This window comes from Myotis brandtii, unplaced genomic scaffold (genome assembly GCF_000412655.1).
Source record: "Myotis brandtii unplaced genomic scaffold, ASM41265v1 scaffold455, whole genome shotgun sequence".
Taxonomy (NCBI): Eukaryota; Metazoa; Chordata; class Mammalia; order Chiroptera; family Vespertilionidae; genus Myotis; species Myotis brandtii.
This window is the reverse complement of record NW_005367384.1, coordinates 1,023,194-1,033,555: the sequence shown is the minus strand read 5'-3', so window position 1 is coordinate 1,033,555 and position 10,362 is coordinate 1,023,194. Positions and strand designations below refer to the sequence as shown.

At 55.8% G+C, this 10,362-nt stretch overlaps 1 protein-coding gene across 1 annotated transcript in view; it reads right to left on the bottom strand.

Annotated features, from left to right (window-relative positions):
* Nucleotides 1-10,362, bottom strand: part of CLEC2L (C-type lectin domain family 2, member L) — an 18,339-nt gene that overhangs the window by 2,121 nt on the left and 5,856 nt on the right. The window contains exons 2-5 of the mRNA XM_014546718.1: nt 7,201-7,275; nt 4,761-4,927; nt 3,651-3,751; nt 2,068-2,181 (exon numbers count right to left, since the gene is read on the bottom strand). Coding sequence (XP_014402204.1) covers nt 2,070-2,181; nt 3,651-3,751; nt 4,761-4,927; nt 7,201-7,213 — 393 coding nt within the window. The 5' untranslated portion in view covers nt 7,214-7,275 and the 3' untranslated portion in view covers nt 2,068-2,069. The remainder of the gene's footprint in view (nt 1-2,067; nt 2,182-3,650; nt 3,752-4,760; nt 4,928-7,200; nt 7,276-10,362) is intronic.

Here is a 10,362-nt window from a genome sequence, read left to right as displayed (position 1 = left end):
TTCTCTGTGCTCTCCCCCCCCCCCCTCCCCCGTGGCCGCCAGGAGCACAGCACCAGGCTCCGCCGCCCGGCAAACCCGGTGGACTCAGCGGGGAGGGTAGTGGGGGCGCTGGGCTGGTTACAGCCGTTGGCGGGTTGTCTGTATTTCTGGACGGGCCACGCCAGGGTTTGGTTTTGTTTCTGCCTTGTGTTTCCTCCCCCCTGTAGGAACCAGAGAGGAAAACTCTTACAGCACTGGTGAGCGGAGTCAGGGCTCCTTTTGCTAAACTGATTAGAATTGTCGTGTGGTCCCAGGACAAACCCAAGGTCAGGAGAGCCTAGTCACCAGGTGCCTCCAACGCTGGAGCAGGCCTTGCAGAGTCGAATCGCCAGGGTCCGCGGCCCCTGTCCCACGGCCTCCTTCCCAGCCCTCCTGTTGCCGGTTCCTCCTGCCTGAGCCCCAGCTCGTCCTGCTGGCCTTGGGCCGGCCCAGGTATAGCTTTGTCCCTGTGGCCATTGCCTGCCTCGGGCGCTTCAGTGAGAATTAAATGAGGTGCCTCGTGGAAAGCAAGGCACTAGGCTTTTGAGCCTCGCTGTCTTTGAGGGGAGGACACTGAGACCTCGGACCTGAGCATGACTGAGGTGTGCGTGAGGGGACCCCCCCCACCCCCACACCCCCCGCAGGAGCAGCTGGCCAGTCCTCAGCCTGAGCCTGCAGCCCCTCAACACTTCCCCACAGGCGCTGGGAGGGGGTGGGCTTCCTGCCGCCCCCACAGGCCCACCACCGCCCTGAATTCCTTTAACCTCGTATTGTACACCCAGTCCCCCTCTGGTGCCCCAATAATGACAAGTACAGAACCACAGAATACCCATGTTTTACTAGAAAGCATGCAGAGGCCAGCAAAACCAAGTTGACAGTGTTGCCTGAAACCCAGCAGTGAAGGACTGAGCGGAGCAGAGCTGGACCCGGTTTCCCCTGAGCTATTTTCTGAAAATGGGCCGGGACCCAGTTCACACAGGCAGCTCCCAGGCAGCCGCCCACGTGACGCCAGCCAGGGGCACCGAGAGGTGGCTGGGCGGCCTGGGCCCCAGCTGCTCTACCCTTGGGGGGGGGGGTGTGGACAGGGGGGGGCACTGGTGGACCTGCCACCCCCCTCTCATCCCCTCTGCCTCTCCCCCCCCGCCCAGGCAGACCAAGGGCCCTGGGAAGGGGCCACAGGACCTGCACAAACTCGGATCAGGCCCAACACAAACATCTCTACCCCGTGGCTAATCCTCCCCGAGGCAGCATAAACCGTCCCTGGGCTACGTTCCAGAACATTCTGTTTCCTCTGCTCCCAGTGTGCTCCCTGGGGGATAAAGCTGCTGATCCCCATGCCTGGCGTGGTGTCTGGCGCGTGGTGGGTGTGAATAAACGCTCCTCGTGTTGAGCTGAATAGTAATGAGGAGCCAGAAGGAGCCCACCCTGCACCTAAGAATAACTCGGGGCCTGCAGAGCTAAGCGGTGCCCTGAGGCCACACTGCTTCTGCCCGCAGGTCCCCTGCCACCCGCCAAGCTAGGTCAAGTGGGCTTGACGTGCCCCCTCCCACGGGCACCCAGAGCCGTGCCCTCTGCCCCTCCCCGAACCCTGGAGCCAACAGCAGCCGACTCCTCTGGATGCCGGTCATCTCTTTATTCCATCGGAGACCACGCAGCAGGGCCTGCCGGAGCAGCGGCCAAACAAGGCAAGGACAGGTGTGCGGGACCCAGGCCAGGAAAGCCCTGCCTCCCAGCCTCCCCAGCAACCACGAGAGAAATGACCTGGGGGCGTGGGGAGGGGGCTGTGTGTGCCGACAGCAACACAGTGTGTCAGTGCCTGGGCCGCCGGAGGAAGGAAGGTTCCAGGATGGGGCGGGGGATGGGGGGGGCTGGTTAGGTGCTAACGGCGGGCTCTGTGCTTGTGTTTTGGGGGGACGGGCCCTACCCTCCTGAGCACATGGGATTCACCTGCTGAGCCACAGGACCTGCCTGGGGCCAAGGAGTCCAGGGCTCATGGGCCTGGGAGAGGGTCCTGGGCGGAGCCTGGGGCGGGTGGGCCTGGCTGACCCACCTCACGTGTAGGCCATCTTGCTGCACACCCAGGGCCGCGTCATCAGACACTCCGTCGACACCAGCCTGGTGGGCTCCACGAAGACGCACTCCCCCAGGCCTGCGATGGCGAATCTGTGGCCAGGAGAGAAGACCTGCGCTCAACCTGTGGTGTCTGCCCCGACCACCTCCCAGGACATCCAGCCCCAAGACCTTCCTAACGGCTTCCCATTGCCTCCCTGCTCCCGGCACCGGGCTCCAGCCTCCCCACAGACGCCGGTGTCTGTCTGTCCCCAGCCCCCCAGGTCAGCTCCTGAACAGGGTCCCCTGGCACAGAAGAGCTGGGGAGAGAGGAGCTGACTTAAAGGACCTCACAGGTCAGGGGTGGACCCCAGTCCCTGCAATGTTTAACACTGGGGCTGCTGCCCAGGAAACCAGATGTCATTCATGGGCCTGTGCGGGAGGGTTCTCCTCGCCTGAAATCGGTCCTTCATGGTCCACGGTTTCTTCTGTTCTCCCTGACCTGAGCCCCTGCCAAGCCTGGAGCTGGGGTCCCGCAAGAGCTGGCATCAGAAGGACCCCGAGAGGGAGCGTGGGGGCAGGACCACCTCAGTGTCAGGGAAACGCCCCCAAGGCCCATGGTTGCCAGGTGGTCAGCACATGGGGTCCCATCTCCAGGGCTCTCCCTGCCTCTGGAGCAGGAAGCTTCCAGAAGGGGGTAAGGGGACAAAGTGTAAGACTTCTCAGCAGTGCTAGGAGCTGATCTGAGATGGGAGCGGGAAAGGGAAGGAGGGGAAAAGGAAGAGGTGATGAGGAGAGGCAGGTGCAGCAATGGAGGGGACGGGCAGGAACTGTCAGCCGGCTGCTTGCCCCTGGAGGCTGCTGGGACGGAGGGGAACCTCCTCGGCCTCCGTGGGAAGGAGGGCTGGGGGCCTGGGGGCAGGCGTGGCCCTCAGCAGCAGTGCCCCCCCCCCACCTCCTCGCGGCCTGTTCCTCCAGCCATAAGGTCTAGACTGAAAGCCGGGGTTCAGTCCCTCATTCCCTGCACTTCTCTAACCTAGACGGCCCCCCACACCTGTCACCACCCTCGTTGCCCCAATCATACACCCCATCACCCGTGACCACTGCCACCATCACCCCACAAACCAGTGCCTGGCATCTCGCCCTTCACACACTCACTCCCACACGTGGGCCTCACAGATAATACACCACCCACACCCCAGCAGGGTCCCTAACGCTCACAGTGTCAGTGTTTGGGTGGCATGTGGCTTCCCCGAGCAGAGGCCCCTCTCCACCCTCCCTGTGGCCAGGTGTGGTGTGCCCTGGCCAGCACAGAGGGACGTCCAGGCACGGACCCCTCCTCCCTCCCCCTGGGGCTGAGCCGCACAGCCCTGCGGACAGGCCCTGCACAGACAAGGGAGTCACAGGGTGGCAGCAGGAGGCGCGATGGAGCAGAGCGATGTCGTTAAGGGGCCTGTCACACCGCTGAACCTCGGGGAGCTCTCCTAGCACAGCACCGGGCGGTTCCCTCGGGAGGTGCGGGGCGGTGAGGCCCTGCCCGGGCTGAGCTCAGGGCAGAGGACGCAGATGAAGCCTCAGCTCACGTGTCGGGGTCGAAGGGTTCCCCGTTGACCCAGTGGAACTCGTCCCCGACTCTGCGAAGGCCAATCCAGGGCTCCCTCCGCGTGAACTTGAACATAAATTCCTGCACCAAGGAAAGAGGCAGGCTCAGTCAGATGTGGTCTCCTGACTGCTCAGGGCTCCCAAGATATACAGACGCCGAGAGGGGCGCCTAACTGCACCCAGAAGTGAGGCCTAGGGTCAGAGCGTGCCCTGCACTCACAGTGACCGCCTGCAGTGGCCCCTCGGGGACCCGGCTCTGGGGCCTGCCCCCGGCCCAGGAACCCTGGCACAAGGTTGGTGCCCTGGCTCAGCAGCCCAGGTGCCAGCTCCCGACTCGCAGGAAGCCTGGGCTCGCCCACTTCATAGGCACCTGGGACAAACCTCAGCGCCCAGGGCGATCGTCCCTCTACCTACATCCTCTAGCCCGGTGGTTCTCAACCTTCCTAATGCCGCGACCCTTTAATACAGTTCCTCATGTTGTGGTGACCCCCAATTTCATTGTTACAAATTGAACATAATTAAAGCATAGTGATTAATCACAAAAACAATATGTAATTATATATGTGTTTTCCGATGGTCTTAGGAGACCCCTGTGAAAGGGTCGTTCGACCCCCCAAAGGGGTCGCAACCCACAGGTTGAGAACCGCTGCTCTCGCCTTTCTCTGAAGAAGGGATTATTATTCTGTGCATCAGACAAGGGATTGTTAGATTCTCCGCCTTTCGCATCCCCACACCCTGCACCCGACTCCGGCACAGCCCACAGACACCCTGTCTCTCCCACGTGTCTGTGGATAAAACCGTTTTGGAGGTGACACAAGAGCTCAGGTCCCAGTTGGACTAGGAGATGAGATGTGATTTCTTAGGGGCACTGGTCACATTCTTACGTGACAATACTGAGCTGAGCTCAGCAACGCTGCCTGCGGCGACATAGCTGGCCTTGACCAGAGCCGTGGACATGCCACCCCTGGGCCTGCAGACCCTGAGGGGCCTGACTGCACACGCTGGTTGTGCGGCGGCTCGGGGGGGCTCTGGAAACACGTCACCGAGTCCCAGGGTGGGGTCCCCGAGGGCCCCCCCCACCCAGTGCTCACCAGCTCCTTGGGGCTCTGAATCACCGCCAGCGCCGCCTCGTGGGTGTGGCAGTACTGCCGGCCGGTGTTCCAGTCCCTCGGCTCCTCGGAGAAGAAGTAGCACTTCCTGCCGTAGAGCAGCCAGTCCTCGGGGCAGGGCGCCTCACACTTGATGCAGCCCTTGGAAGCTGCGGGAAGAGAGGGGTCAGCATCACAGCGCGCCCGGCCCGCATAACCCCACGCTGCCCCCGCGGCTCCCCCCACTGGCCCCCGCCTGGGTGCCCCGCACTGACATGGCTCAGGTGAGCACCTCACAGTGCCTGGCAGGGAGAAGGTGAGTGGCTAAATGCAGCAGGAAGAGGAATTTAGGAGGTCTGCGGGACACCAGGGGGGACGTGGCAGGTTAGCTCCTGGGTTAAGACCACCTCTCTCTCTCTCTGACCTCTTCAGGGCATGGGACCCCAGACACTCCGATTCAGAAGGGACGCGGAGGCCACAGACACGTCCTCTCTCCAGCCTGGGTGGCACCCACCTGCAGGCTCGGTGGGCCCTGGCCAGGCCCCATGAGCTAACGGGGCAGCCCTTCCCCACTGACTGCTGGAAGCGCTTCTCCGGTTCTGAGTTCCAGCCTGCCCTCCTGTGACCTAGACCTACTGGCCCGCGATCTGCCTCTGGGGTGACCCAGAGCAAAGCCGGTCGCCGTCGAGCGCCCACTTGAAGGGCAGCAGCCTCCCTCTCGAGGCTTAAACAGACCCGGCCTCTCCTCCAGACCCTTCTCCATCCTGCCTGGCTCACCACAGGGTGCCCGCATCATCACAACGCTGCCTCCCATCAGACAGGAAGCTCGGATGGGCCCGCCCCCAGCCACAGCGATCACCATGCTGCCTTCCAGCTGCCGTGGGCTCCCGGCCTGCAGACCGCGTCAGAGAGGAGTCTGGGGGCGTGTGCACACGCGCACACTGTTCTGGGAAGGAAGCCCAGAGCGTCCGTCAGTCTCAAAGGGCCTCCTTGCCAAGAGGAATGAAGCCGTGCGCTGATCGTTTTTCATATGATCTCTCTCCAAGTGGGGTCTCCCCAGTGGCCAGAACACGTATAAATCAATTTCAAACCCAAATGAAGGGTCTTACATGTATTTCTCCCACGTTTATCTCGTCCATGTTGGCTCCTCTGAGTTTTTAAAGATACACATTAATCTTGATTTTTTTTTCTCATCTGTCACATTCAACATCCCTCTTTGGATTGTATCACCTACACATTCTATAAGCATATATTTTGTTTGTTTTCATACAAGTGATTGATGAAATGTAGACCAGACAGAGCCAAGACAGGCCGATGGCGCTCCAGCCTGGGGATCCCAGCCACACGGACACCGGTTAACCAGCGCGCACTGCACGCCTGCTCCGTGCGCTGCAGGTCCCCTCGGGACTACTGGCCCTGGTGTGGCTGCGTGTCTGCTGCTTCTCCACAAGGATCTCTGAGGAGACTTCACTGAAATCACACTGTGCTGCTTTACACATTTCCCTGACCCCCCAGCAAGACAAGAGGCGCCTGATTTAATTTGTAGTAACTATTCCAGGGGAACCAAGCTGCCGCCAGCGGTCACCAGGCTCTTCTCTAAACACACCTCCCTGCTTACCACGCACACCTGGAGGCGAGGGTTTGCCAAGGGCTGGTGTTATCAGTGGGTTTGTTTTTATTTTTATTTTTTTTTGCCCACTTGGAGGTGCCCACCTCTGGCTTTATGGTGCGTCTCAAAGATTAAAGACAAATCACTTTGCAAACCCTTCGGGCCGCACGACATACGTTGCCTTGAGTCCATTAAAAGCAGCCAAATTCCCTGGTGGCTGCCCAAAGTGACAGGGCCGTTGGTCTTCATCCCTCCCCTCTCAGGCCCACGCAGCCCTCCTGTGGCTCAGGCCCCACCCCCTGGGCTGTTCTGTTCCCTCTGCCTCCTGGAGGGAGGCCCCATTCATTCCTCAGGGTCTGGCACCCATGTTTCCCCCTCTGGGAAGTCCCCCTCCCCCCCGCCCCCCGGCAGGAACACCTCTATATTTGCACAAGGGAGATAACAAACATCTTTTTTTTTAATCCCTAGTACTTCGCCCAGGGCCTAGCACACAGCAGGCTCTATAAATGTCCCCTGAATGAATGAATGTGATCTTTAATGGCCCTTGTCCCAAACTCATCTCCAAGAAGCACTGCCTGCCTAACCCCCCTGGAGTTCGCTCTGAGTTCTCAGGGCATCTCCACTTGCCCCGCATCGCTTAGTAAAGGGCACTTGTAGAGTCGATGTGTGAAAAGAGTATTTTAAGCTAAAATCACCTCTAGAACACTGGGTTTGCTATTCACTTTGTCCCCCATAGAATTCGTGGTTCGCCGGGAACTTCTCTTGACCTGCTTAGACACGCTTCTGAGGAGGTGGTACACTGAACCGCATAAATGCCCCGACATCCATGCTCACCCAAGATGCTCATCACCACCAGGATGGCGAACAGGAGGACGGCAATGGCTCCGAGCAGGAGACGGGTGGTGGTGTCTGAGGAGAAGAAAAAAGGTTTGATTCCAGGCCACCCACTCACCACCAATCGCCACAGCCAGGCCCACGTCCCAGGAGTGAGGAACTCGGGTGGGGCCAGCCGTCTGGGCGGTCACAAGCGCTCCCGATGATTCTGATCTCACTCAGGCCTGAGAGGGGCTGTTCCAGAGCCCAGCCCTGACTCCCGCATTCCCCTGCGGGATCGCCCTCCCTCCAGAGCTCCGCACCTGAACTCCTCCTGTGGCCCGAAGAGATTTTTGTGTGTGTTTTTTTTAACATATTTTTATTGATTGCAGAGAGGAAGGGAGAGAGAGAGAGAAACATTAATGATGACAGAGAATCATCAATTGGCTGCCTCCAGCACACCCCCGACTGGGGATAGAGCCCGCAACCTGGGCATGTGCCCTAACTGGAAATCGAACCATGACTTTCTGATTCATAGGTCAATAGAGCTTTCTAATCTTTAATTTCTTGCTGTTTCTCTATGTCCCTGTTCAGCCACACAGACTCATTGAAATGGCCCAGGCCACCCTCCCAGCCCTGCGGCTGGGTCTTTGCTCCCAAAGCTCTGCTCCCCCAAAGCAAGGTCTTGAAATCTGCCCACGTCTACCCTCTTTTTCTTTCTTTTTTTCTTTTTTCTAAATATATTTTATTGATTTATCACAGAGAGGAAGGGAGAGGGATAGAGAGCTAGAAACATCGATGAGAGAGAACCATCGATCAGCTGCCTCCTGCACACCCCCCCCCCCCCCGGGGATGTGCCCGCAACCAGGTTACACGCCCTTGACCGGAATCAAACCGGGGACCCTCCAGTCCGCAGGCCGACGCTCTGTCCACTGAGCCAAACCGGTCAGGGCCCTCTTTTTCTTAAAAAAATATTTTTTTATTGATTCCAGGGAGAGAAACATCAATGAGAGAGAAACATGGATGGGGCTGCCTCCTGCATGCCCCCACTGGGGATCGAGCCCACAACCAGGGCATGTGCCCTGAGGGGGAATTGAACCAGAGACCTCTTGGTTTATCGGTCGACGCTCAACCACTGAGCCACACTGGCCGAGCATACACCTTCCGCCCTCTATATATATGTGTGTGTGTGTGTGTGTGTGTATATAATTGATTTTTTACAGAGAAGGAGGGATAGAGAGTTAGAAACATCAATCAGCTGCCTCCTGCACACTCCCTACTGGGTATGTGCCCACAACCAAGGTACATGCCCTTGACCGTAATCGAAACTGGGACTCTTGAATCTGCAGGCCGATGCTCTATTCACTGAGCCAAACCGGTCAGGGCCTTCCGCCCTCTTGACAAAACCTTTCCTGATCCTCTGGCTTCTCCCTTTAAAAATATATTTTTTTTTTTACCACTTAAATTTTTCTTTTATATTTAATGAAAGAAACATTTTAGACTTTAAACATAGAGTCTTTTAAAGTTTATTTATTGTGATAAAACATACATACCATAAAAAATGCCATTTTAACAATTTTTAAGTGTACAATTAGTGGCATTAATTGCATACCCAAAAGTGTGCAACCATCCCCACTGTCCGTTTGCAAAAGTTTTCCATCACCACAAAAAGAAACTCTGTACCAATTAAGCATTAACTCCCCATTCCCACCTCCCCCAGAGCCTGGTAACCTCTAACCCACTTTCCATCTCTGAATTTGACTATTCTAGATATTTAATTTAAGTAGAAACATACAATATTTGTTCTTTTGTGTCTGACTTATTTCATTTAATACTGCATAATGATTTCAAGATTCATCCATGTTGTAGCATCCATGTTGTAGCAGAATTTCGTTCTTTTTTTATGGCTGAATAATAGTCTATTGTATGAATATATACACTTTGTTTATCCATTCATTTGTTGATTGACACTTGGGTTGTTTCCACTTTTTGTCTATTATGAATAATGCTGCAATAAACATTGACATACAAGTATCTGCTTGAGTCCCTGTTTTCAGTTCTTTTGGGTAAACACTTAGGAGCAGAATTGCTGGGTCATATGGTAATTTTATGGGTAACTTTTTGAGGAACCACCAGACTGTTTTCACAGAGGCTGCACCATTTTACTTTCCCACCAGCAATGCACAAGTGTCCTAGTGTCTCCACCACCTTGCCAACACTTGTTAGTTTCCTTTTGTTTTTTAAATATATTTTATTGATTTTTTACAGAGAGGAAGGGAGAGGGATAGAGAGTTAGAAACATCGATGAGAGAGAAACATCAATCAGCTGCCTCCTGCACACCTCCCACTGGGGATGTGCCCGCAACCAAGGTACATGCCCTTGACCGGAATTGAACCTGGGACCTTTCAGTCCGCAGGCTGACGCTCTATCCACTGAGCCAAACCGGTTAGGGCTAGTTTCCTTTCTTTTTATTATTATTATAGCCATCCTAGTAGTGAGAACTCCCTTTTTTATTTTAAGCAATTTTTTAAAACCAAAGGTATGGATGAACATAGCTGGAAGCAGCACCTCCACAGATGGGTGCTGGTCTGTCCACCATGATTCCTCCATGATGAGCTGAGCACCAAAACTGAGAAGCATCTAGAACTTTCACAGCAGTTTAACATGCCGTGACACCCCAGGCAGGGTCATGTTTCCAGTAATTCACTTGTGTTGTCCTTACAAAGGCTTGAGAAATGCTGGGCCTCCTGGACCAATGTTTTGTTTCTCTCTCTTCTCCCTCTCCCTTATCCAATATCTCTTTGCCTTCTTGCTCTAGTTCCTGGAAGATTTTTTTCAACTTTATCTTCCTACCCTTGGTTGAATTTTTTCATTTCTACGATTATTTTCAATCTCCAAAGTTTTTTGTTTGTTTGTTTTTGGCTTAGAGGTTGCTGTTCTCTGAATATTCCTCTTAAAACACCCTGTTCTTATTTTAGTGATGCAACCCTTCCTCTCAGCTGTCTGCGGGTATTACTGGGGAGGTGGGGGGAGTAGAAAGTTGCTGTGTCCTCCAACTTGTGTTTGTTTTTTTCTGCTTATTAGAGCCCTGGTCATTCGTTCCTGGGTAAGGCAGGAGGACTAGAGAGTTCACCGGTGTCCCTGAGAACATGGGAGGGGCTTGGTAACTGTGTGTTGAGGGG